This window comes from Leuciscus leuciscus (genome assembly GCF_965113295.1).
Source record: "Leuciscus leuciscus genome assembly, chromosome: 12".
Classification (NCBI taxonomy): domain Eukaryota; kingdom Metazoa; phylum Chordata; class Actinopteri; order Cypriniformes; family Leuciscidae; genus Leuciscus; species Leuciscus leuciscus.
Genome location: NC_138736.1, coordinates 42,292,110 through 42,319,609, shown reverse-complemented (window position 1 = coordinate 42,319,609; position 27,500 = coordinate 42,292,110). Strand labels below are relative to the sequence as shown.

The 27,500-nt window shown below is 41.8% G+C and overlaps 2 protein-coding genes and 1 long non-coding RNA gene across 8 annotated transcripts in view; 1 reads left to right on the top strand and 2 right to left on the bottom strand.

The window, feature by feature from the left end:
* Window positions 1–17,885, top strand: part of syngap1a (synaptic Ras GTPase activating protein 1a) — a 78,388-nt gene extending 60,503 nt beyond the window's left edge. The window contains exons 17-21 of one of the 4 annotated variants that reach the window (XM_082186440.1): window positions 1,467–1,925; window positions 2,507–2,680; window positions 13,149–13,360; window positions 13,446–13,518; window positions 14,578–17,885. In XM_082186440.1, coding sequence (XP_082042566.1) covers window positions 1,467–1,925; window positions 2,507–2,680; window positions 13,149–13,360; window positions 13,446–13,518; window positions 14,578–14,607 — 948 coding nt within the window. In that variant the 3' untranslated portion in view covers window positions 14,608–17,885. The remainder of the gene's footprint in view (window positions 1–1,466; window positions 1,926–2,506; window positions 2,681–13,148; window positions 13,361–13,445; window positions 13,519–14,577) is intronic. The other 3 variants (XM_082186439.1, XM_082186442.1, XM_082186441.1) reach the window with 3 other exon arrangements.
* A 1,061-nt stretch (window positions 17,886–18,946) lies between these two features.
* Window positions 18,947–20,150, bottom strand: LOC309511459. The gene is made up of 2 exons (XR_014210641.1): window positions 19,274–20,150; window positions 18,947–19,225 (listed from the first exon to the last, which is right to left on the bottom strand). It is a non-coding gene; the product is annotated as an uncharacterized lncRNA (long non-coding RNA).
* Window positions 20,151–21,266: 1,116 nt separating this feature from the next.
* lingo4a (leucine rich repeat and Ig domain containing 4a) overlaps window positions 21,267–27,500 on the bottom strand; it is a 17,830-nt gene continuing 11,596 nt past the window's right edge. For 2 of the 3 annotated variants that reach the window (XM_082186526.1, XM_082186528.1), the window contains exons 2-3: window positions 26,060–26,128; window positions 21,267–25,654 (exon numbers count right to left, since the gene is read on the bottom strand). In XM_082186526.1, the coding sequence (XP_082042652.1) occupies window positions 23,684–25,642 (1,959 nt within the window). In that variant the 5' untranslated portion in view covers window positions 25,643–25,654; window positions 26,060–26,128 and the 3' untranslated portion in view covers window positions 21,267–23,683. The remainder of the gene's footprint in view (window positions 25,655–26,059; window positions 26,129–27,500) is intronic. The other variant, XM_082186527.1, reaches the window with a different exon arrangement.

The following is a 27,500-nucleotide window of genomic DNA, read 5'->3' as shown; positions in this document are numbered from 1 at the left end:
GGAAATGCGCCATAAGTGAGCCGTACCGAAACGAGCCGTACCGTACCATGCAGTGGAAAAGCGCCAAAGCGTGCCGTACCGTACCATGCAGTGGAAAAGTGCCATTAGTTACTTTTTTAGAAAATGTATGCATTACAATATTGCATTATTCCCTTAAAATAACTAATTGCGTTACTTATTTACTTTTTTAGAAAAGTAATGCATTACAATATTGAGTTACTCCCTTAAAAAGTTACTAATTGCATTACTTAGTTACTTTTTTAGAAAAGTAATGCATTACAATATTGAGTTACTCCCTTAAAGAGTTACTAATTGCGTTACTTAGTTACTTTTTTAGAAAAGTTAAGCATTACAATATTGAGTTACTCCCTTAAAAAGTAACTAATTGCGTTACTTAGTTACTTTTTTAGAAAAGTAATGCATTACAACATTGAGTTACTCCCTTAAAAAGTAACGAATTGCGTTACTTAGTTACTTTTTTTTAGAAAAGTTAAGCATTACAATATTGAGTTACTCCCTTAAAAAGTAACTAATTGCGTTACTTAGTTACTTTTTTTAGAAAAGTAATGCATTACAATATTGTGTTACTCCCTTAAAAAGTAACCAATTGCGTTACTTAGTTACTTTTTTAGAAAAGTTAAGCATTACAATATTGCATTATTCCCTTAAAAAGTAACTAATTGCATTACTTAGTTACTTTTTTAGAAAAGTAAGGCTTTATATTATTGCGTTACTCCCTTAAAAAGTTACTAATTGCGTTACTTAGTTACTATTTTAGAAAAGTTAAGCATTACAATATTCCGTTACTTCTTTAAAAAGTTACTAATTGCATTAGTTACTTCTTTAGAAAATGTAAGCATTACAATATTGCATTATTCCCTTAAAAATAACTACATGCGTCACTTAGTTACTTTTTTAGAAAAGTAAGGATTTATAATATTATGGTACTCCCTTAAGATTTTCAAGTATTCAGATACAGAAACTTATCAAATGTAAAATAACACTGCACTTTATTAATAAAATATACATTACAAATATAGTTACAAAAGTTATTCAGTCGAGAACGAGAGAATATTCTCTCTGTCTTTTGTTGTTTGATTAGTGTTATTATTCATGGATTTCATCCGGTCCCTTTCCACAGGTGTATCAAGCACAATGCAGTCTGCATTCATAATCTAGGTGCTTGATTTTATACACCTGTGGAAAGGGACCGGATGAAACCCATGAATAGAGACGGCAGCAGGAATATTAGTGCTGTCACTTTAAGAGCTGCACGGATACAATATACTGATACACATGAAAACAGAGTCTCTCGCGCTTGAATGGTTTAAAGTCATACTGAAATGCACACAAAGGAATCGCTAAGAGGAATCGAAATTAAAATTTGATGACAAGTATCTGATTCCTGACCCTTGACTCCCAGCCCTACTAATACTGCTGTTGAAATCTCTCTGTGTGTGTGTCAGGAGAATCTCCAGCAGCAGGTTCTGATGGGCATCGCCCCGCAGACAGCGACGGGCACCGGCACGCCCGCCTCTCTGGCCACGCCCCCAACCACTATTCACCCCGCCCGCCAGGCCTCCATGGCCCCGCCCCCTCCTCAGCGCATGAAGCCTCAGCCCCCCCACCAGCTGTCCGTCAGCTCGGCCGCTAACTCCACCCCCCCGAAGACACGCCCCCAGAGCGGGAACCTGCTGCAGTCGCCCGAGTCCAGCTACGGCGGGAGGCAGGTGCCCAGGCAACAGCTGTCAGTCAAAGATAGCCCCGCCCCCGGGCTGCCGCATCAGTCCAGCACGGCCGCGGAGAGCCCCGCCCCTCAGGGCGGAGCCAATGAGAGCGCTGAGAACACACCGACCGGCCAATCAGCAAAAGCCTCGCAGCAAACCAACCAGCAGCATCTGCTCAAGCCAGGCATGAACAAACAGGTACGAACTGGGTCACAGTGTCTCGTTACGTTTCCATACTGTCAAAACATCATATTAGAATGATTTCTGGAGGATCATGTGACACTGAAGACTGGAGTATTGATGCTGAACATTCAGCTTTGATCACAGGAATAAATTACACTTTACTATAAATTCACATAGACAACAGCTGTTTTACATTGGAATAATATTCCATTGTTTTAACTGTATTTCTGATCAAATAAACGGACTCTTTCAGAAACATTAACAATGTGTCATTGTTACAGTGTAATTATATATTTAAGTAATGAGTAATATTAATTAGGAACATGTACTTACTATAGAGTTAGGGTAGGATTAGGGTTTGGTTGAGGGTTAGTTGCATGCATAATTTACTCTTATTACTATGGTAAGTACATGTAACATATGTAACAAGGACACTGTAAAATAAAGTGTTACCAAAAATCGTAATGAGCTTTTGACCGCTAGTGTATATCCTCATATAGTCTCAGATTAATCAATGATATACTGTATATATTCTGATGAGTGGTGTCTGTGGTCACATGTTCTCTCTCTCTCTCTGTGTGTGTGTGTGTGTTCAGGGCTCGAAGTCTCCGTCCACGCTCAACCCCCCCACTGCTGCGTCGGAGCGTACGGTGGCCTGGGTGTCCAACATGCCTCACCTCTCCGCGGACATCGAGAGTCTGCGTGTGGACCGAGAGGAGTTCAAGCTGAAGGAGCATTCAAAGAGCATGGACGAGTCCCGCCTGGACCGGGTCAGTACTCATTCCACCTAGGGTTAGGTTTTGTTAAATTCATAATTTACTGTTATTACTACGGTAAGTACATGTAACATATGTAACAAGGACACTAAAATAAAGTGTTACCCCAAATTTTTATAATTTCACATTTACATTTACATCTATTCATTTATCAGATGCTTTTATCCAAAGCGACTTACAAATGAGAACAATAGAAGCAGTTAAACTAACAGTAGGACAACAATATGCAAATGCTATGACCCTTCTCAGTTTAATCTAATGCAGTACCTGTATTTTTTTATTTTATTTTAAAGATAATAGATATAGAATAGAAGATAAAGTGTAAGTATTAATGGATCAGGTGTTGCCGATGTCCACGGACTCAGCCGCTCTGGTTGAGTTAGGTCATTCCTCCAGCAGGGAACAGTCATGGTGAAGGTCCGAGAAAGAGATTTAGTGCCTCTTTGAGATGATGCACCACAAGACGGCGTTCACTTGCAGAGCGCAAGTTTCTGGATGGCACGTAAGTCTGAAGTAATGAGTTTAGGTAAAAGGGAGCAGAGCCAGTGGTTGTTCTGTAGGCAAACGTCAGTGACTTGAATTTGATGCGAGCAGCAACTGGCAACCAGTGCAGTTTAGTGAGGAGAGGAGTGAGGTGTGCTCTTTTCGGCTCGTTAAAGACCACTCTAGCTGCGGCATTCTGGATCAGTTGCAGAGGTTTGACAGAGCAAGCTGGAAGACCAGCCAGGAGAGCATTACAATTGTCCAGTCTGGATAGAACAAGCGCTTGGACAAGGAGTTGTGTAGCTCTGATAGGAAGGGCCTGATCCTCCTAATGTTGTATAAGGCAAATCTGCAGGACCGGGCAGTTCTAGCAATGTGCTCTGTGAAGTTCAACTGAGTTATGGATGACGAGCCTAGCTGAATGGAGAAGTTGTGTTGTAATGTTGGGGTGGCCGGGACCACAAGTAGCTTTGTCTTTGCAAGGTTTAGTTGAAGGTGGTGGTCCTTCATCCAGCCAGAAATGTCTGTCAGGCAGGCTGAGATGCGAGCAGCAACCGTTGGATCATCAGGCTGGAATGAGAGGAAGAGTTGTGTGTCATCAGCGTAGCAGTGATAGGAAAAGCCATGTTTCTGAATCACAGATCCTAGTGATGTCATGTAGCTGGAGAAGAGAAGTGGTCCAAGCACTGAGCCCTGAGGCACTCCAGTAGCTAGATGTTGGGTCTTAGACACCTCACCCCCCCATAACACCGTGAACGACCTACCTGAGTTGAGTGTCCACTTTTGAAACCTGACTGGTTGTTGTCCTGGAGGTTCTTCTGTGTAAGAAAGGAAGAGATCTGGTTGAAAACAACTCGTTCAAGTGTTTTCACGACGAATGGAAGGAGAGATACCGGTCTGTAATTTTCCAGATGTGCTGGATTTAGAGTGGGTTTCTTAAGCAGTGGGGTTACCCGAGCCTGCTTAAATGCTGTGGGAAAAGTACCAGTGTGAAGAGAGGTGTTTCTGATGTGCGTAAGTGCGGGCACAACTGAGGAAGAAATGGCTTGAAGTAGATTTGTGGGAATAAGATCCAGCGGACAGGTAGTAGGGCGATTGGAAAGGAGGAGATTGGAGACTTCTGCCTCTGAAAGAGAAGGAGGGTAGAATGTGTGTGTTAGCTGATAAGATTTGTATATCAGTTTGTGGATTGGTAAATTGGCCGCTGATAGTGGTGGTTTTATTTATGAAGAATGTGGCAAAATCGTCAGCTGTTAGGAGCCTCCATGAAGGAGGAGGGTTGAGAAGAGAGGAGAAGGTTTTGAGTCAGAAGAATTGTTAATTTTGATTAGATAGATTAAGATGGTAAGTCATTTTAGCAAGTTGTCCAAGTAGGATGTTAAAGTGGAGAAAAGATTATCAGTTGCACTGTTAGTATCTAGTGTTGAGAGCTGATCAGGTGGAGGAAGTGTGGATGAGACCAGAGAGAATAGGCGAGAGGGTGAGAGTGAGCGTAGGTTTCGCCGAAAAGTGACCTGTGGAGGAGTGTGTGTTGTGTTCTGAGGCAGGTGACCTGTGGAGGAGTGTGTGTTGTGTTCTGAGGCAGGTGACCTGTGGAGGAGTGTGTGTTGTGTTCTGAGGCAGGTGACCTGTGGAGGAGTGTGTGTTGTGTTCTGAGGCAGGTGACCTGTGGAGGAGTGTGTGTTGTGTTCTGAGGCAGGTGACCTGAGGCAGGTGACCTGTGGAGGAGTGTGTGTTGTGTTCTGAGGCAGGTGACCTGTGGAGGAGTGTGTGTTGTGTTCTGAGGCAGGTGACCTGTGGAGGAGTGTGTGTTGTGTTCTGAGGCAGGTTGAGGTTGAGAGTGAGGAGGAAGGGATCTGAGGTGTGCAGTGGAGTGACCAGCGTATGGTCCGTGGAGCAGTAACGCATGTAAATGCAACTGAACTGATTTGTGAGTAGCCGCAGTAGATACTCGTTTGAGGTCGAATGAGGCAAGCAGAGTGTGGAAATCAGCAGCCTGAGGCTTTTCTGGGTGGATGTTGAAGTCTCCAAGAACTATGAGAGGAGTGCCATCCTCAGGGAAGGATGAGAGTAGCACATCAAGCTCCTCCAAGAAACTGCCAAGCTGACCTGGGGGACGATATACAACTACAAAATGGATTTTAATGGGCCTAGTGATGGTAATTGAATGCAATTGAAATGAGCTGTTGTCACACAGAGGTGGTAATGGATGAGAGATGAGCAGACCAGTACCTCCACCCCGTCTGGTCAGGCGAGGGGTGTGTGAGAAAGTGAAGTGAGTGGAGAGGGCAGCCGGTGTGGCAGTGTCCTCCGGTCTGATCCAGGTCTCAGTCAGGGCCAGTAGGCTGAGACCTGACTGACTAGAAATAGATGTAATGAAATCAGCTTTGTTTACAGCGGATTGGCAATTCCAGAGACCGATGGGAAAAGAGAATATAGTACTAGAAGACTCCGGAAAGGTACGCAGGTTGCTAGGATTGTGCTGCCTCCTACGTGTGACATTTGATATACGCTTGTTTAGTAATAGTAGGGATTTGAAAACACATAGTGTAAGAGATCTCACAAACAGAAAAATGGGAAGAAAAGTTTTGTAGAAGAGAAAGGAAAAAACAAGAAAATAATACTCAAGTGCCTTGTCGGTGTCCTTGCTCGGTGGAGTCGCGCAGGTCGAGTCGCTGGTCTTTTTACGCTCTTCGGTCTTCACATGATGAGGGGGGCTTCACATGAGGGCTGCCACGGTATACTACTTGCTTTATACTCACCTGAAATGTTGTTATTGAATACAGCTGAACACGCCTCACTAGCGAAACTCTTTACCACGTGGCTAAGCACAAACAACCGAGACTTCACCGAAATTTCAGCTTGTGAGCACAGTAGACAAACACTGTTTCCCAGTAACTACAACTGCACTTAAATCAAATGAGAAAAGGATACAAAACACTTACAGTTACTGTCACCTCCTGTCAGGGGCGCTGGAAGCTGTTTCATGCGGGGGGGGCTGAGGGCTGGGTTGGAAAATATGTGACGTCATTATGTTCACTGAAAAAAAATGATTCGTTGAATTTAATAAACAAATTTATGGTAAGTGGTCAAATCAATTGTGTGCAACCACTTACCATAATTTTTTTTTAAATTCAATTCAACGAATACTTTTTTTCAGTGTTGTGGCTGACGACAAGACATGACATTTTTCTGTACTGTATAGGCTACGTGTTTTAGCCATTAAAGAAAACATATTTAGTTTCATATTTATGTTTAAATATTATAGGCTAATGTCATTTTTTTATTTAATCAATGTTGATTATGAAAGTGAGAATGCAGCATGAGAAAGATATGATACATCATGCGCAATATGTCTGGAGACATGGAGTGGATAAGACATGATTTTGACCACTTCAGTGAGTTAAGATCTTCGTTTTGTATAAATTGTATCTTAATTTTGATCAATATTTTATCAACCAATTGCCTGTATTTAATAAATAAGAAGTATTTAGCACTAGCAGACAATGTAATAAGGCGCCGGCACGATCACTTAATTGCACGTGAACTGGAGCGCGCCGAAACTCAGCTTGTGCCTCACAGATTTGAGAAATATAGGCTATCTATTATAGAAAGCTTGAAATGTCTACTTTTAAACGAAACTATTCAAAACGAAAAGAAATGGGCTACTCTCTGATTATGTAATCCATATGAAATGTGCATTTCTCTTTGGCGTTCATGGTGAGTCCGCATCGTCAACTTCATCTTTGCAGCGACACAGAAAACACCCGTTTATTAATAAACAATTAAATGTCTCCTTGCTATTTTTGACACATTCATAATCATTTCTTTAGCCGGTTCTTTGTGGCAAGCTTCATGCGTGCGGTCGTGCGCTTGAGTGCGGCTATGTTAGTAAACGCCCATTATTCTGATCGGAACAAAGCATGACAAATTTAACCTTTATTTCATTTTCTCTGTAGAAATGAGAGGCCAAGTCACAAGTCAAATAAAATGTTTTATTTACAATAATAGTGATTGTCGCCTGAAGATATAGGGGAAGCCTGGCTTCCCTTGGCTTCAGGGAGAAAACGCCATTGACAACGGGGATGATCATTTCTGGAAAAAAAACAAACAAAAAAAACAAACAAAAAACAATTAACTAATGTCATAATTAATCACTAAATAATACATGCATAAAATGTAGGGATGTGCTGCCTTATGCTATAGCCTAGGCTTCTTCAGCCACAGAACTACGATGAATAGGCAACAGCATACAGAAATAAATAACGCTAAAATGCTCGGCGGCAGTATAAATAAGGGGTTTAAAACCATTTCTTACCTCGATTTAAAGTGCACCAAACATGGCCTCGCGTTCAGCTGTGTTGCTGATGAAGCTCCGAACAAGAGATGGTATATCCAGCCTGTCCAGAATGTCACTATGTATGTGCATTAGCGCCAGATATGGCAACCTCTTCTGGCTTGTGGTACTTCGGGTCCAGGTTTTCAGTCGTCGGAGTGCTGAGAATGATCTTTCTGATGGAGCAGCTGACACAGGTAGACATAAACAAAGCTCAACGAATGCCTCAACTTCTTTAAATAGCTCTCTAGTTTGGGGATGCAATGATGAAATTAATTCAGCAAACTCTTTCACTGCAGTGAACCGTCTCTCCTTAGTTTGGTCACCCAGTAGAGTTAGTTGCATTTGTAGGTGTGATCGATCAAACTTTTCCAGGAGTTGCATTTCTTCATTTAGTCCAGACAGGTTTTGGTTTGCAGCTTCGATAAGAGTCGTTTCTCTTTCTGCAGCCACTTTAATTCCACTTTGATCAAATCTTCTTTTAAGCTCACTTTGGATTAAGTCTACTGCTTCAAAGAACTGACGTCGCCACTGTGCTTCTCCAGATTTGCACACCAGAGCCTCTGGTTCTGAAGTGTTGCGGATGCGAGCTGGGGTTTTGCTCAATCTGGAGGTATTTGGCATTTTCAAATTGTTGCATCTTGCAGCGGTGTTAACCTTATCAATCAGCTCTTTGAAAGAGTCATCCCCCCGAAGGCTCTGCATACGTTGCTGGAGGACTGTGACACACTCAAGTGCTGCGCGTGCAGTTGATGTTTCACTCTGCAGACTTCGGGCCACTGCCTCAGAAGGCTCAAAAAGTGCCTGGCTGCACACTAATCCAAAATATGTCCTTGCTTGTTTAGCTTGTGTGCACAATCCGGATATCTTAGACCGAATCTCTGCCCTAACTGACTTGTCTCGCTCCAGAGTCTTTAGGGTCTCCAGTAGTGTAGCATATGCAGAGATGACTCTTGAAATCGCAGTGCTGCGGATGCACCATCGGGTTGGGCAAAGCCCCAGAAGATTGCACACCACATCTTCAGAGCCAAAAAGAGACCTGAACAACTGCTTACGTTTGGCTAATTCTGAAATGACCACAGACACTCCCTGAACAAAATTCAGTGTGTCTGCAATGAGTCTCACTTCCCTTGCTACCTCTTGGAGAACGAGGTCCAAAGCATGGTTACTGCAATGTACATATATGGATTTGCAATGTACAAATGCATATAGGGACATTGGACACTCTGCTTTTAGCTTCGCCTGAACACCATTTATACGGCCAGACATGTTGGACTCACCATCAAAACAATATCCTGCCAAACGTTTCAGAGGTATGTTTAAACAGATAAATATGTCTTGGATGCAATGTTTCTGCAATTCGGATAATTCATGTTGAGCAAACTTGTCACGAGCTTTCTTCCAGTTACTATATCCACCAGCCTTTATAGAGCTTTGAGCTTTGATTGTCGTTGGTGAGGCGCAGTAATCCTTTATCCGTCGCTTTAGCACATATAAAACAAATCACAGAGTCAGATTCTCGAATGTAATGCAGCCATTTCCATTTGTCAAATCATCCACATTGAAATGAACGCTCGAACGTTTCCCCACCAAATCTCCTGCCTGGAAATTTCATCCTGGGTTGGTAGGGCTTGTCATCTTCCCTGGCAGCCATCCGATCATGTTTCCCGACCTCAGCAGAGTCCATGTTAACGTCTAGCTCACAAACCTCGCTGCTCGCGGATGCTGACATAGGCCTACTAACGGCGCTAGTCTGAACCGAGTTTGTGTCAGTCTTTGGCGAGGGTTCAGTCGCCGTTTCATCGACGTTGTTGTTGTTGACATCCTTTGTTTGAGAAGAATTCCCACTATTTTTACTTTTCTTAACTGTGTTACCCGAAAAAAAGTCCGAAATATGTTTCTGCTGCTTATTGCTAGCCATGACCAAATGAGTGTGAGATGACGGAAGCACTTCCTGAGGAGTAGCAGGCTAGTCTTTTATCAACGAAATATTAAAATAATTAATCATTAGTTTATATCTTATACACTATATCTTAATCCCATATTAAACACAGTATGTTATGTCTATTTTAAAAAATTAAATAAAAAATTATTTCACGTTTTTAAGTACAATATTATGTTAGTCCACAGCCCCCCACCAGGGGGTGCTGATGCTATGACGGTGGGGCTGCAGCTCCCCCTTCCCACGCTAATGCCTCCTGTTGCTTGACTGCTTCTTTCTGGTCATTTTACTGGTCATTTTTGGGTATAAAATGTCACAGTTTACTTTATTTTGCTATCCTCACTTACATAAATTAGTGTCCTGCAACCACTAGTTAAAAAAATATCAATATTATATCTGGTGTTTGAATAATTTTTGTTTTGACTGTATAACCAAAAGACAAGTTTTGCATTGTGACTTTTTATTTTGCATAAGCAAAAAAAAAAAAAATGTATGTAAGCAGCTGAAGTTGTGGGATCATCCTGGTGTGTGTGTGTGTGTGTGTGTGTGTGTGTGTGTGTGTGTGTGTGTGTGTGTGTGTGTGTGTGTTCAGGTGCGTGAGTACGCGATTATATACAGTTTTGACAAAACTATTACAATACATGATTACCCATGACCATCTTCTCAGGATACCTGGAATCAGTGTTACAAGAACCCCAGGCACATAATTTGACCATTTCTGTAGCATAAACACCAAAAAACCGATGAGAGCTTTGGATCTTCCAATGTTTTTCTAAGGCGCTGAAACCTAAAGATGTCCGAGTTCTGGTCCCCGTGCAACTGATACTCAACTGCCATTGGCTCATCTATGTTCGAGGGGAGGGGGTTAGTGATTGGTCAATTGCTGTTTTTGATCCGGCAATTATTTATTTACAAATTAAGCCCTGGCCATCACTGTGTGTGTGTGTTCAGATGTGCGAGTACGAGGAGTTTTTTTCCTCGTAAATTTTTTTATAAATACTCTATATATCTGTGGATCGATATATACAATGCATATGGAACTGTCCCTCAGAAGCTGGTGGATCTCACACTACATGCGTACCATGTCCCATGTCCCAGCACCTCCTGCAGGAGTACTTCAACCGTTTCAGGATGCGATTCACCTGTGGGGACTTCACCACCAGCTGGCAGCGGTTTGAAAAAGGCATCGTAACTGGATGCACCATCTCGGTCATCTTGTTTGCAGCTGCAATGAACCTCTTGGTCAAGACAGTGGAGAAGCCTAGAAGAGGTGCAGTTCTGGCAAGCGGGATTCAGCAGGCTCCAGTTAAGGCATTCATGGATGACCTGACCATAATGGCAAGATCATTCCCAGTAGGTCGGTGGATTCTGAAAGATCTATGCAAGATTATTGCAGGCGCCGGGATGGAGTTTAAGCCAGCAAAGTCAAGGAGCATTGTGCTGAGAAAAGGACGCGTGCAGGACCAGTTTTGCTTCAGGATTGGAGAAGACCTCATCCCCACTGTCAGTGAGAGACCCATTAAGAGCTTGGGAAAATGGTTTAGAGCGGAACTGAATGACCGAGAGAGTGTGAAGGAGATGCTTGGGCAGGCAGAAGCTTGGATGCGAGCCTTTGGCCACTGCTCATCTATGAAGTGCCGTTTACAACAGTTGAAGCCTTGGAAAGGAGGATCAACACCTTCCTTCGCAGATGGCTGTCAGTCCCCAAAAGCCTTTCTTCAATCGGCTTGTACAGCTCAGGAAGCACGTTACAGCTGCCATTAACATCTGTGGTTGAAGAGTTTAAGGTGGCCAAAGCCTGGCAGGTGATAATGATTCGCGACAGTAGTGACCAATTGGTCCGCCAAGGAGATATCACCATCCGCACAGGACAGAAATGGTCAGCAAGTAGGGCTGTGGCAGACGCAGAGGCAAGGCTACGCCACGAAGACATCGTGGGGACGGTCAACCAAGGCAGGCTGGGCCTCGGAGTTATAACCAGAGCTAGGTGGAGGGATGCTAATGCCAAAGGTCGCTGCAGCCTAGTCCAGGAAGAGCTCCGTAGAGTGGAGGAAGAGGATAGGCAAGCGAGGGCAGCAGCCATGAAAAACCAGGGGAGGTGGACATGTTGGGGCGGTGTCCAAGGAAGACCATTGGGGTGGAGGGATATGCGGGGCATGGAGGAGAAGAGAAGAAGATTCCTCCTGTGCTCCACATACAATGTCCTACCAACACCAGTGAACCTCCATCGTTGGGGGCTGGCTGAGAGCCCAGACTGCACGCTGTGTGGGAAACCGGCAAGCCTTGAACATGTGTTGTCATCATGTCAGGCTAGCCTGGCTGATGGCTAGTTCAGATTGAGGCATGACCAGATACTTGCCGAGCTGGCTACAGGCCTGGAGGAAGAGAGAAGGAAGACCCACAACAGCACGAGGACGACAGCACCCCGTTTGATCAGGTTTGTTAGAGCAGGGGAGAGCTCTAGCGGGACATCAACTGGCGCAGGAACATGAGAGTTGACCTCCGGAGACAGCTCAAGTTTCCAGAGGAGATCACTACCTGAACTCTCAGACCAGACATAGTTCTGTGGTCCAGAGCAACAAAACAGGTGGTGCTGCTTGAACTGACTGTGCCATGGGAGGAGAGGATAGAAGAGGACCATGAGAGAAAGCTTGGGAAGTACCAACCACTCACCCAACAGTGCCAACAGGTGGGATGGCGGGCATGCAACTTGCCAGTGGAAGTAGGCTGCCGAGGACTTCCTGGAGAGTCACTTTGGAGCGTCCTGTCCAGACTTGGAAGGTCCCAGCAGGAGACGGCTCGTGGTGAATATCACGACAGCATCGAGATGGCTGTGGCTGAAGCGCGGCGAGCAATGGAACAACCCACCGGGAACATAAAAGAGCACTGGCTGTGGAGCCCAAGGGGCGAGGGGGCTGACCCAGGACGCAGGGGTTCGCTGTCAAGCCCTCTGGAGGTGTTGTGGGCTAACTGACGAAACACTGTAGAAGGAGGGCACCCACCTGATGACCCGAAGAAAGCATCTTGGGCCCACACCACAAAGCTCAGTAGGTTGGACTTGTAATGCACGAGTGTTGGGCGGCTGGGACTTCACCCAGCCATTGAGGTGAGAGCGATGATCCCATCGCATTTCAGACGAGACTTTGCGTAAAGAAAATGGAAAGTATTTTTAGAACCAAAAGTTTGATTGTGCATTAAACACATTCATAAAAAGCAGACTTTCCTATTTTCATGCTTAAACCAGTATAAATGACTGATTGAGTGAAAATGTTTTATTGCAACTTACATATTTTAAATAATTAATTAATAAAAAAATACTCGTTTTGATGAAAATTATTTGAAAGTATATTTTACATATAAAGAAAGACATTTATAAAACCAAAAGATACGTTTTGCATTGTGACTCTTTATTTTGCATAAAAACAGATTAGTGAATGAAAGAATGTAAGCCGCTGAAGCTCTGCCATCATCATCATGACTGATTCAGTGAAAATATTTTATTTCAACTTACATATTTTAAATAACTGATGAATTTAAAAATAATTGGTTTGATGCAAAATATTTGAAATGTTATTTTACGTGTAAAGACTACACAGACATTACAACCACAAGACAAGTTTTGCATTGTGACATTTTATTTTGCATTGTGAGATGATCTGCCGTCCTCATCCTCCTCCTCCTCCCGGTGTGTGTGTGTGCAGGTGCGCGAGTACGAGGAGGAGATCCACTCGCTGAAGGAGCGTCTGCTGATGTCGCACCGTAAGCTGGAGGAGTACGAGCGCAGGCTGCAGTCGCAGGAGCATCAGACCAGTAAGATCCTGCTCCAGTACCAGAGCCGGCTGGACGACAGCGAGAGGAGGCTCCGACAGCAGCAGCACGAGAAGGACTCGCAGATCAAGGGCATCATCAACAGGTCAGACGCCTCACACACACACACACACTTCACTGACGCAGCAGAGCATCCTGGGAATGTGTGTGTGTGTGTGTGTGTGTTACAGGCTGATGGCGGTAGAGGATGAGCTGAGAGGGAGTGGAATGCCTGACCTCAAAACCAGATTGTTCACAGAACAGGTTTGTCACACACACATGTCTGTAACCTTCATGTCTCTCCACGAGTGTGTGTGTGTGTGTGTGCGTGCGTGCATGGGTGGGTGTTCACAGAACAGGTTTGTCACACACACACTAGAAACCATCTGTAACCGTTATGTCTCTCCACGAGAGTTATGTCTGTGAGTTATGTCATGTCTGTGTTCATTTGATATGAATCAGATTATCTTTTGATTTGAGTCCAAATAAAAAGAGAAAATAATCAAATGTGATGAAGCCCATTTTTATTTGTAAGAGATCTCACTCGATATTACCATATGATTGATAAATATTTAAACCATTTTATCATTGAATTTCCCGCTCAAATATCATGAAATATACTGTTAAGTCTAGTAACAGTAACTATAGTGATGACTATAGTGATAATAACTATACCATTAACTATAACTAAAGTGATAATAATAACTTTATATTGTCTGAGAGTGACAGCACGTCCTCAGAGGGAGGGCCTGTGATTGGCTGATGGAGAATGACATCATATATAGCAACTCGAACACATTTACTCTTCAGTTTCTTCTCATCATGTCTGTCATCTTTTATTCCTGTCCTTCAAACTCGCTCTTCATTCACTGATCATCAGCCTCATAATTCTATTCACATGACTGTGTTTTAATGCAATTAACTGTTTGATGAATATTGAATTATTCCCATTGTGATGAATTTATAATGAGTGTGCCAGTGTTCGAGTTTCATTTTAGATTATCATTATAATAATATTTTGATATTTTTAGTTTTCATATTTATTTTTTGTATTTTCATTGTGTGCTTTTGTCATTTTAGTTGTTTTTTTTAATATTGCTATTTAAGTTAATAAAATTTTTGTTTTATTTTTGTTATTTATTGATTTCTAGTTCATAATTTTTGTTTCAACGTCAGTTTATCTCCATTTTTTTTTTCTTCAGGTTTTCAACTTTTCCTGTTTATATTCGATGTTGTTTCAGCTTTATTTCACTGAACAGAAATATTTTTACTAGTTTTAGTTGAAGATCCGCCCCTGAATCTCGGCCTCTGTTTCTCCCTCAGCCGATATATGGTGCCCACTCTGGAACATGATTGGCCCGGGCAGGACTAGAGGACACGTGATTGGTTGAACCTCAACCCAGGAGTGTCTGACGATTGGCTGAGAGAGAAGAGAGAGGCGGAGCCTGAGCAGGACGACCAACTCTACAGTCTTTCTTTCTCTCCTTCTCTCTCTCGCTCTCTCTCGCTCAAACACACGCTGAGAGAATATATATGTATATAAGTGATATATAAATATATATTTCTCAGATGTGTCTCTCTCTCTCTTGCTGTCTTTGTCTTTTTTGAGCCAAATGGACGACAATCAGCATCTCGAGGCCGAAACAATCACACCGATAGCACAAAGAAAATCACCGCAGACGGAGAGAGAGAGACAGCACTCGTTCTCTTCCCATCATCTCTCTCTCTCTCTCCCTTTACTGCAGGAGTGTGTTTGTGTACATGAGTATGTGTGTGTGCGTGTGTGTGTTTGATCAGTTGCAGCCTCAACTTCCTAATAATGACTCTTGTTTTTTTCAAATGATGTACTGAGGGGCTTGATTCTTTCTGAGCCAATCAGACGCTGCCGTGCCGCTCAGAGCCCCGCCCCTTCCTGTCTCCTCTCCGTGCCTAAAGAGCTCCACTGAGAACAACAGGGCAGACACAGACTCCACGAGCGAGTCGAACACTCGGTTTATCTCATGCTCACGTGGACGTGAATCTCCGAACACGAGACGTTTGCTGTTTGTACGAAGAGTTTCAGTGATTCAGATGAAAAGCATCATCATAAACTCCAGCGTTCACTGAAGCTCTCGCTCTCAGACGCCAGTGAGCCGCTCCTGTTACTCATCATGTGATTCACACGCATTTCACCGTTTGATTTGATCAGATCTATCATCAGACGCACACAGACTGAGCTCTTCACGACAATCCGTCAAAATAAAAGTTCGGTTTAACTTGAAGAAATTGTGACAGAAATTATTAAAGATAAAATTATAAAAGAAAATATTACTATTGTACAGCAGAATGTATTTCGCAAAGTAATAATAATAATATAAGTAATTAAAAAAATATTTAAACTTTATTTTTAAGGACTATTAGACAATCTTCTGTGCTTTAATTTGCATCAGAAAAGCTGTTGTGCAGCACTTAGAAACATAGAAGGAATTCAACTTTCATTTGAGTACATTTTAAATTGTTGATATTTGATTAATACCACCGTTTTTGGTAATGTATTTGTATTAAATCATAAATTTAGAAAGAATTATAACAGAATTTCTGAAAAATAAAACATTTCATTATTAATGTAAAAATTAATACATTATTTCATTAAGAAAGTTGCATGAATTCACTTGATTAGACATGCTCTTTGATTATCAAAAATAAATTAAAATAAAATATAATTTAAGAAAAATTTTATAGATTTCATAAGGCCCTAAAAAAAAATTTTGTTGTAAAACTTAATACACTTTTGTTCAATTGTTTAAGTTTCATGATTTCAATTAATTAGACGTGCTTTTTAACTAATGTTTAATTTTAACATTAAAACGGAATCCAAAAATATTTAAACGAAAGACAGAATTTGAGAAAAGCGTATTAGTGATAATGTTGCGAAACATTGATTTGCGCGTGTTTTTCGGAGCAGTGTCATGCGTTAGTGCGGATGACGTGTCATCAGAAGTTTCATATTGATGCTTCCCTACAGATGTTGCCTATTCATATTTTTCATGAAACGGTGAAATGGTTTCCTCCAGTATTAGGTGTGTGTGTGTGTGTGTGTGTGTGTGTGTGTGTGTGTGTGTGTGTGTGTGTGTGTGTGTGTGTGTGTGTGTGTGTGTGTGTGTGTGTGTGTGTGTGTGTGTGTGAGAGTGTGAGAGTGTGTCCTGATCATCAACGCTTCAGTCGACCGTCTGCGGCTCACTGGGTCTGAGAACAGCGCTTGTGCTTCATTCATTCACACACACACACACACACACACTCTCTCACACACGCACACACACACACACACACACACACACACTCACACACTGACGGGCTGCTGATTTCTGTACATAGAGTCCAGATTGAAAGTTTCTCTCATTTTAAGTGGGTTGAGTTTTTCTCTTTTCTTGGTGTTTGATGGATGATACTCATATACGCCAGTCGCTGCTGGGGCTTTAGTCACTTACTTTCGTCTTTATTTACCTTTTCTGTTGGAAGTATTACTTTGGTCTGCATTTCAGGTAATAATAGTTATGAAAAAAGATGATAATGAACAGTGTTTCTGTGCCTACAGTTCCCATACTGAGCTCTGATTGGCTGAGCACGAGCACGTGTCGCCATGAGACGCTCTGATTGGCTGAGCACGAGCACGTGTCGCCATGAGACGCTCTGATTGGCTGAGCACGAGCACGTGTCGCCATGAGACGCTCTGATTGGCTGAGCACGAGCACGTGTCGTCATGAGACGCTCTGATTGGCTGAGCACGAGCACGTGTCGCCATGAGACGCTCTGATTGGCTGAGCACGAGCACGTGTCGCCATGAGACGCTCTGATTGGCTGAGCACGAGCACGTGTCGCCATGAGACGCTCTGATTGGCTGAGCACGAGCACGTGTCGCCATGAGACGTATATTTCAATAAGGCGATCATAAACAGCCATGGTGTGTGTACAGGGGTCAGTTATGCTACGACAGATCGTGATCGTGTATCTTTTCCCATCGTGTAGCACTAGTTCTTACTGCTATGAGTTCATGATGAACGGGAACCACCCGCTAATTTAGCCATAGACACGGACAAGCCATAGCATTGACCTCTGACCCCTGACCCGATTCAGGAGCGTAGGATGTATATATTTATATATTTACTCATGGAAATATTCTCGAATGCGGGAGAGGTTCGTTGATTCTAGAGTGCAGCATCTCTGAATATGGAGTGATGTTTTGAATGTTCATATTATGATTATTATTATAAAGATATTATTATATTCAAATATGATTATTATTGTAATTATGAATTTCATTTTATTGACAATGATTGATAAACAGAAATGTCTTTCTTTTTGTGAATATGGAGAAGTTTACATTTTTCTGGGGAAATATTACAAAACTTTAAATATTTCAACAAACAAATAAATGACTATATACATGCTTATCAAAAGACGTGTTTTTATTTGATGAATCTGTTTATTTATGCCCTGAAATGTGTTTGAATTTAGAGTAATACACTGGTGTTAGAAAGCAGCATCACATTAGACTAAAAGAATATTTAATAAAAGAATATTGGAGGTTTGGGGAATGTGCAGAACTTCATAAATGTGTCAGTATTATTTGTACGAATAAATTTGCTATAAAAAAATATATAACAACAGAATTTCTGAAAAATAAACATTTCATTATTAATGTAAAAATTAATACATTTAATTGTTAAGAAAATTGTATGACTTTGCTTGATTAGACGTGCTTTTTAATTATTCAAATTTAATCGAACTATTAAAATGGAATTATTTAATCGAACTATTAAAATGGAATTATATGTGATTTTTAACTAATGTTTATTTTAACATTAAAATTGGAATCCAAAAATATTTAAATGAAAACAAAATTTAGGGGGGAAATAATTATTTAATAGGGCTCTAAAATGTATTTTTTGTTAAACGTTTAATGTGGGTTTTTTTAAATAGTATGCTTCATCGCTTTAAAGGTGGTTTTTGATTACTAACATTTAAATTACCCCTTAAAATGGGATTTAAAACAAATGTAATTTAATACAATTTACAGCACCTTTATAAATGATTGTATGTTGTTAAACAGCATTACACGTGTTGTACTTCTGTCCCACAGCCTCGTCTTCATGCCTGCAAAACATTAAACAGTGAGTAAGGCTAGCTAAAAAAGACGCATGAACATCTATATATGAAATAGACTTCAGTAGATGATGTTACTAAACTAACACATTACAAGACAAGCGTCAGCTAACACAACTTTTAAAAAGTTACCATAAAGTAAAAACATTAAAATAAGTACCATGTAATGAGTTAATACATATAAAAATTAACACATTCTCACCTATGAAAGGTTATCATTTCTTCGGAATGTAAATCTCCTCGGTTACACAACCAGAATCTGCGCAATGTTGTGGCATCATTAATCTGACTGAGTGACACACCACTGACCGTTCCAAGATGGCGGACGCGCCGACACGTGGCTAGAGCGTCGAATGCGGTAGCTACGTCAACATCCCTATGCTCGTTGAAACATGTCCCTTCCCGGACACCGTAAAAACCCCGGTTAAATGTTAATAATTTTTCTATATTTTACGAGTAAATATAGTGTTAGGGTTAGACTATATCAACAATTTCTGAATATTTTAATTCCATGTACTCTTTCTTTCACAAGTATTATTCCCCGTGAGGGGGTGCACCGTTCCTGGAGGTACTGCAATACCAGGTCGATGCGTGGAGTGGACGGAGCAAGCCCCTATTCCATCTCCCTGATCCAAAAATCAATTTAATATATGGTCCCCGGGTAGGGGACGTATCAGATATTAAACTGATAAGAACAGATACTACACTTGATCTTAGCCAAAAGGCCGAGAAGCGATACTGATGAAGGGTTCGACCTACAGGACTCACTCAGCGCGACACACACCTCCATGACGGTGACACGGGCTGACATCAGGAGAAACATCTCACACTACACACACACACTACACACACACACACACTACACACACACACACACACACACACACACACACACTCGAGGAATAATGTCCCACTCAGAGAAACACGGAGATTCTCACAAATAACAAGATGAAAACCTTTTTTACCATCGTCCAAACAAACACGAGCACAGAGTCCAACAGCCAATCAAACACGAGTACAGAGTCCATCGGCCAATCAAACGCGAACACAGAGTCAGCGCACAATAAAGACTGTTTATCTCCGTTATTAGTCTTTGTTAATCACGAAACATTCACTATTTATAGATAAAGTATTTCTGCTTGCGTTCAGATACCAGACTCAGCAAATATCGCTGAAGAAATGAAGCTTATACACACGCTTGATGCGAGTGTGGTTAAATGCGGTACTGCGCGTTCAATGTCACTGACTGGACCTCAGCAACTATCATAGATGCAAATCACCTCAGGAATTACCGATGTAATTCAAGGGTGGGAAAATAATAATCAAATGTGCAAAATAATTACCATTTATAGTTAAGATTAGGCATTATGTTAGTTTCAAACACAGTAAGTAAAATACTGCAGGAAATCATCACAAACCTACATAAATACCTTTTAAATACTTTCCGAGAGGTCATGTTCAAATATCCAAGTTGGTTTGCCATTTAGAGGGACACAAGATTCTCTAAAAACAGAGAATTAAACGTTTTATTGGTGAAGATACTCACGAGTGTCCCTCGAGTTTGTAAACTTCACGGAACGGTCGGAGATCTCATTGCGAATAACAAGCCGCCATCTTTAGATGTTTGTCTTTGAACTTCCGTTTTTGCGGTAGCTCTGTATATTTCTATGGCATACTAGATGTTGAAGAGTAATTAACTGGTGAACTGGGTTTACTTATTGTAGAGCTAACTAAACTTATCATGAGCAATGTAATGTTTGAAGCGAGTTTCATAAATGTCAGTTTACCAGGTCGATTTTAAATCGGCCAATCAAACACGAGGACAATAAAGACTGCTTTATCTTCGTTATTAGTCTCTGTTAATCACGAGAAATTCACTATTTGTCATGGAATAGTTAAATGAAATCTTTCAGGTCGAATTCAGACAACAAATTCTGAAAATAACACAGAAGAAACGATGTTTAAATTGCACACTTTCATTCGCTTGACTGAGGCGTTTAATTCCTGACCGTTTCTGACGCAAACCGCAACAGCCTTTAAACCTGTACATAATGCCACGGATACGTTTCAAAATCACTTCAAACTCATTAACCTGCTGATGAAGGATAGGAAACAATAAAAAGACAACACTCAACATTTACTCTTAAAATAGACGTAAACACACATTAAGTGGGCCTATAATATTTCAGAAAAATCACCTCACAGCTTCATAATGACCGCTAAACACTGCCAAACTGTATTATATGATTTTTTTTTTCACTTAACAGCGACATCTTTAAGACCCATATATCCGTGCTGTGTTACAGTCCCAAACCCTTCCCGAATCCTCAGCAAGCTGTCTATCTAGTGTAGTAAAACATGGGACGCTACGTTTTATTCAAAATTAAATACCTCCAATGCATTTAAGCTTTAATAAGCTTTCCCAAATACATAATAAGAATAAACCTGGTGTCCTCCATGATTCCTATTCTTTCCGACAGCAAAGCACTCAACGTGACGAAGTCATAAACACGACTTCAGAAGTGGGAAGTAGGAAATGTCCGATGTCACGTGAGGACAGCACAGGCTGTAATGTGATTGGCTGAGCAGCAGGAGGCGCCAGTGTGAGGCTCCAGAAAACACGAGGAAACTGATGATGGATCAGACGGACACGTGACTGGAAACGTCCAATCAGAGCGTCCGCATTCAGATTAATCTCATGAGCTGAACATGAATGATGAGGGACTGTACGAGTGTGATCTCTTATCTTATGTGAATTATGAATGAGATTTGCACATATAAATGAATATTTACAGCATATGATATGATCGTTGAATATATAAGATGAATAAAGCACTGCATCAAACAAATTGTTTCGAGATAACTTTAATGCTTTTGGCAATGGTTTCTTACAGAAATTGCAAAACTGATTCATTTTCATTGAATAAAAATACATTTTTTTCCAGGAAATTAAAAAGTAAATTGATCATTTAAAACAAACCCAAAAAATTGAACAGTAAAAATAGTAAATAGAAATATTTAAACTGACGCATTTCTCAAATTCTAGTACATTTCGAATAGCGTCTTTAGAACAAAATAGAAATTTACAATCAAACCCCTGATATCTCTAAAAAGAGATCAGCATATTAATTTTTGCAATAAAACAAATGATACAGAGAGATAAACTCATAAAAACTGACAGAATCTTGAACAAAGAATTTGAAACGATTATTTATGGTAATAAACAGCAGTGCATGAGGATACAATATTGCTCTGAGTTAGATTGCATATATATATTTATGCGTAAATGCATAAATATGGGATTTTTTTACCGTCTGCATCAACAATATCAACATTCATAAAACACATGCAACCGTTCCAGGCATTCACGCAAACCTGAGATGCAGCGCTGTCATTATCTCTGAATAAATGATATAATTCCTCTAGGATTTAGTGAACATGAATGACCCTAATTAACCTGAGATCTTCTCTCCTCAGCGGCTGATTAAAGCCTGTGACGTCTTCATCACTCATGCACATGCGCACACATGCAGATCAGCGAGGACATCATGCCGAAACACCAGCAGTTTAAAGCTTCAGAACCTTTTAAAAGAGTTACAGCTCATTATCATCTCACACACTTCAGTCATTACAAACACATTCACATCCACACGGCAGATTAATCACAAACACAAGCATAAATCTGAGATGCCAAAAGTTTTGCAGACGTGAGATTGTGAAACGAGAAAATATGTTTTTTAAATGACTTTATGCTTAAAAAAATAGATAAAAATCATCCATTTGAGTGGTTTATTTTTTTTCTGAGTCCATTAAAATGAGAAAAAAAAATTTTTTAGCATCAGATTTTATATTTTTTTATTTAGTGTTTTCATTTAAATTTTATTAATAGTTTAAAGTTTTTTTAAAGTTTTTTTTTCTTCTAAATGTCTATATAGTTTATACATTTTTATTTCAGTTATAGCTCAAATTATTTTATTACATCTAAGTTTTTTATATTTTATTTTATTAAAAAACTTTTTAAAGCAACAAAAAGTTTTTTTTTTAAATACATTTTTTTTTTTCAGTTAGTTGTAATAACCCATAATCTCAATTAATTTTGATAATTTTCTCAGAAAACGAGACTTCATGAGTAATTTAGCATCTCCAGTAAATGTTTCTTGATTTAAAGGAGTCGTTCACTTCAGAATTAAAACTTCCTGATAATTTACTCGTCATCCAAGATGTTCATGTCTTTCTTTCTTCAGTCGAAAAGAAATGAAGGTTTTTGAGGAAAACAGTTTCAGTCTTATCTTGACAAACCATCGGCAAAACAAAATAAACATTTAAATACTTTTTAACCACAAATGCTCGTCTTGAACTAGCTGTGATGCGACACACAATATGTGGCGGATTACAGCTAGTGAAATACGAGCATTTGTGTTTAAAAAGTATATAAATGTTTATTTTTGTAATAAAATGTCCGCTGGTTTGTCTAGATAAGACTCTTATTGCTCGACTGGATCGTGTCGAGACTTTGAAGCTGCACTGAAACTCACATTTGGACCTTCAACCCGTTGGAATCCATTGAAGACACTATATGGAGGAACATCCTGGAACGTTTTCCTCAAAAACCTCATTCTTTTCTGACTGAAGAAAAAACCCATTGTATGTCTTGGATGGCGTGGGGAGAGTAAATTATCAGGAAATTTTTATTCTGAAGTGAACTAATCCTTTAACCCTCTGGTGCTCTACGCGTGTCGGTCAAAAATGAAGTGTAAAAAGTTTTAAAAAGTGAACTAAAAAAAAAAGTTTTTACATATATATTATGAAAAATGTACAAAAATACTATTTTAAATTTTAATATGAAATATGAATTTTCAAAAACATGTTTTACTCTAAAACTGTGAGAAAATCAAAGCCATAAATCTAATCAAGCTATGTAAAAAAATTTGAGCCTGAAATAAATAAAAAGATCTTTCAGTAAGAGCCGCAGTACCAAACGCTTCCACTAGAGGAAATTTGTCTCCCATTCATGATTTTTGCGTTGATTTTTTTTGTGTGTTCACATAGCAAATGCCAAAACCTTTACCAAGTTTCGTACTATTCCGATGAAGAAAAAAGAAAAGAAAAAACAATGTAAAATTTTTCGGACAAAAATGACTGAAGAGCACCAGAGGGAATGTTTGGATATTTGTGCTGGAAAACAAGAGAGAAACACTGCGGATGAAAATCACAGGACATTTACACGAGGAGCTTCATGCATCTTATGCACTCAAAATATGTGGGATTAGTAGCACCTGGAACAGGTTCAGATCAGCTTCATGGTGAACCGGCCCGTTTCCACGGTGGTCCTACCGGTTCTGTTCGCCGACGCGGAGCTGCGCGGGACGAAGTCGATGGTCGCCGTGTGTTTGATCTGTCCTTTGCTCTGACTCCAGAAGAACATGAACACGAAGCACACGGCAACCGAGCTCAGGAACGACAGGAACCCCATAGTCACCGCGATCACTAGCGTCTTCACGTCGAACGGGAACGGCTGCGACCCGTTAACCGGCGCTTGTCCCGACGTGAAGCTCCAGCCTTCCAGAAAGAACTGACCTGAACGGTTTCGAGTGGACGCCGGAAACCCGCGCACCCGCAGGCTAACGGAGACACTATCGTTCCCCGCGGCGTTCGACGCGACACACAGATAGTATCCGCTATCCTGCACCTGCGCATAACGCACCTCAAGCGTCCCATTGGGAAGCACACGGACCCTCCCCGAACTGGTGAGAATGGAGCGCTTCGGGTTCATCCAGGTGATCGCTGGCGCTGGGTCTCCGTCCGCCGCGCAGAAGAACAAAACCGTGTGGCCTTCGTCCGTACGAACGTCTTGCGGCTTACGGGTCAGAATACGAGCTTGCCGGCACGTGAAAAACCGGGGAAGCTCGACCTCGGAGAAGTCGTGGAGCATTCGGCCTTGCACCTGCACAGGTGATCCACAAGTGGGCGAATGCCCGAAGCTAATCCGCGAGCGTCGGCGCATCAACCAGAGAAGTCGGCAATCACACGCTAGCGGGTTCCCATCCAACCGGAGCACCTCTAAAGTCCCGACCGAGTGGAACGCCGACGACTCCAGCGTCGCTAATCGGTTCCCAGACACATTTAGGAGCCGGAAGCCCGCTAGGTTATGGAAAGCGCCCGGTTCGATACGCAACAATCCGGTGCCGACTAAATGCAGCTCTTGAAGGCGTAGCAAATCCCCAAGGAGATTTGGAAGAATAATAGTGATTGGATTGTAGGATAAATCCAGGTATCGCAGGTACACGAGGTGGTGAAGCGGGGAATACGGCACGGCACTCAGGTTGCAGTGGCTAAGCGTTAGCGAGGAAAGATTAAGTCCGATTAGACTGTTAGCGGCTAGCGAGTCTAACCACGGGCAGCGGGATACGTGTAGCTCACGAAGGCGGATTAGCGTACGGAAGGAGTGATTGGGAAGCGAAGTGAGTCCGAGTCTGCAGAGACGGAGCTGAAGGAGTCCGGTTAGCGGCGACAGCGCCTCGACCGGCACCGACGTTAAGTTGCACCGGTCCAGATTCAGCTCCTGGAGATTTGCCAGGCCGCCGAAGGCCCGGTTCGAGATAAACACAAGGTCGTTCTCGCTCGCCTCAAGTTTTTGTAGCGAAGGCATCTCTCGGAACATGTCGTCGAGAAACACTAAGATCTCGTTCTCACTGATGTCCAGAAACTGCACGTTGGGAAGGCCGGAGAACGCTCCGACTGGGATGATCTTGAGCCGGTTGCGGGCGAGTCTCAGCGTGAGGAGGTTCAGCAGGCCGGCGAAGGCTTCAGCCTCGATCGCCGTTAGCATGTTCTCGCTAATGTCTAGAAACTGAACGTTGGGAAGGCCGGAAAAGGCTCTGACTGGGATGATCTTGAGCCGGTTGCGAGCGAGTCTCAGCGTGAGGAGGTTCTGCAAGCCGGCGAAGGCTTCGGCCTCGATCGCCGTTAGCATGTTCTCGCTGAGATCGAGCTCGCGTAGCAGCGTGAGCCCAGAGAACCGGCGCCGGGCCACCGTCCTCAGCTGGTTGCCGGACAGGTTGAGCGTCTGGGTGTCGTCGGGAAGGCCGTCGGGAACAGACGCTAGTTGTCTGGATGAGCAGTTCACAATGGGGAGCTTCGGGAGGCAGTCGCAGCGCTGGGAACACGGGCCTGATAAAGCCACACCCACTACCCACTGGAGCACCACCCACCAGTGCAGCCTCCTCCAATCAGCAGCCACACACATCTGGAGACCCGCCTACAGGGGAAACACACCGACAGACATCAGAGCAACGTTTGCATAGCAAATTCTGCTAACAGAAGACCTAAACATCACATAATTTGCAGAAATATAGTGGCTGCCCCCAATAGTCGACTAAACCGTTAGTCGACTAGAAGAGATTTTGGCTTTTGTTGCCAGCTATTTTGACAATAATGGCTGTGTGTTGATCTATTTTCAGAGGACAGTAAATTTATACTGCTATACAAGCAGCACACTACTACTCTAAAATATTTCCAAGTTTCATTTCTATAGTATTGTCCCTTGAGAAGATATACTAAAATGGTTGCTGAAATTTGAGGGGTGTACTCACTTTTGTGACATACTGATAAAATAAATGTAATCTGAGGTGTGTGTGTGTAGAGATGTGAGGGAAACACTCACCAGCTGGACGAGGGGCTGCTCCTTCTCATTACCAACAGCAGAACGAGTCTCTGATTGCCCTCTCACAGCCTGCAGAGAGAGAGAGAGAGAGAGAGAGAGAGAGAGAGAGAGAGAGAGAGAGAGAGAGAGAGAGAGAGAGAGAGAGAGAGAGAGTTAATACTTGACCGACTCGATGCATGTTTTAAAAGTCGTAATCATCTTTTCTTTTTTATAATTCAACTTTTTTTCTTGTTCAACAGTCAAAACTACAGTCTCCCTCATTATGCAGTCTCCCCAACATGCTCTCATATGAAGCAATTTCAATCATCCCATCAATCCAGTCTTTCAGGTCTGGGGTTTTGGGACATTTCCAATTTCGTAAAATCATCCTGGCAGCTGTAATACAACCACTCTTAATAAGTGTAAATGTATTTTTTGCAATGTTGGGTATCACTGATTTATCTCCAAAAAGGCATAGTCATGATTTCACAGGTAAATCAGCCTCATCCACTCTTCAAGTACTGGCAGAATTTTACACCAGAATGGGTGAACTAAAGAACATTCCCAAATCATATGTAAATAAGTACCCTCTTCTTTATTACATTTCCAGCAAAGATTATTTCCAGCTATCCCCATCTTGTTAAGCCTAGATGGTGTAATGATGTACTATTTTGTACTGAATGAATTTCCCCCTGGCTTCCCGTATGTTCTTACACACATTAGATAGGATGTACCGCCAGTCATTATCATCCATATTAATCCCCAAATCCGTCTGCCATATTGTTTTCAGGTTTTTACAGGTATCTGCAGTTACACTAAGCATTTATTTACACTGAACAAAATTATAAACAACACTTTTGTTTTTGCCCCCATTTTTCATGAGCTGAACTCAAAGATCTAAGACTTTTTCTTTGTACACAAAAGGCCTATTTCTCCCAAATATTGTTCACAAATCTGTGTATATCTGTGTTAGTGAGCACTTCTCCTTTGCCGAGATAATCCATCCACCTCATAGGTGTGGCATATCAAGATGCTGATTAGACAGCATGATTATTGCACAGGTGTGCCTTAGGCTGGCCACAATAAAAGGCCACTCTAAAATGTGCAGTTTAAGATGTTGGGTCTGGGAACACACCATTGGCAGGGCTCAATCCGAGGGGCGGGATTAATGGTTGTCTTTCAAATTCCCTCTGCACGCAATAGGATAGCGCTACAACCAACCAGAGCAACGAAGGAGGTGACATGACTATGTCTACGACTACGCACAATTTTGAGAGGCAAAACTCAGAACACAATCAACACATCTTCCTTTTTTAAGAATGACTTCGGTGCTGTTCTTTGCTCTTTTCTCAAAGAAAAGCTTAACTCCAAGTCTTCCAAAGCCGATTCGAAAGAACGCTGTTCGCCAGCAGCAGCAGCTCTTCTTTGTTTTCAAGTAGCAGGGAATTCACACGGAACCGTC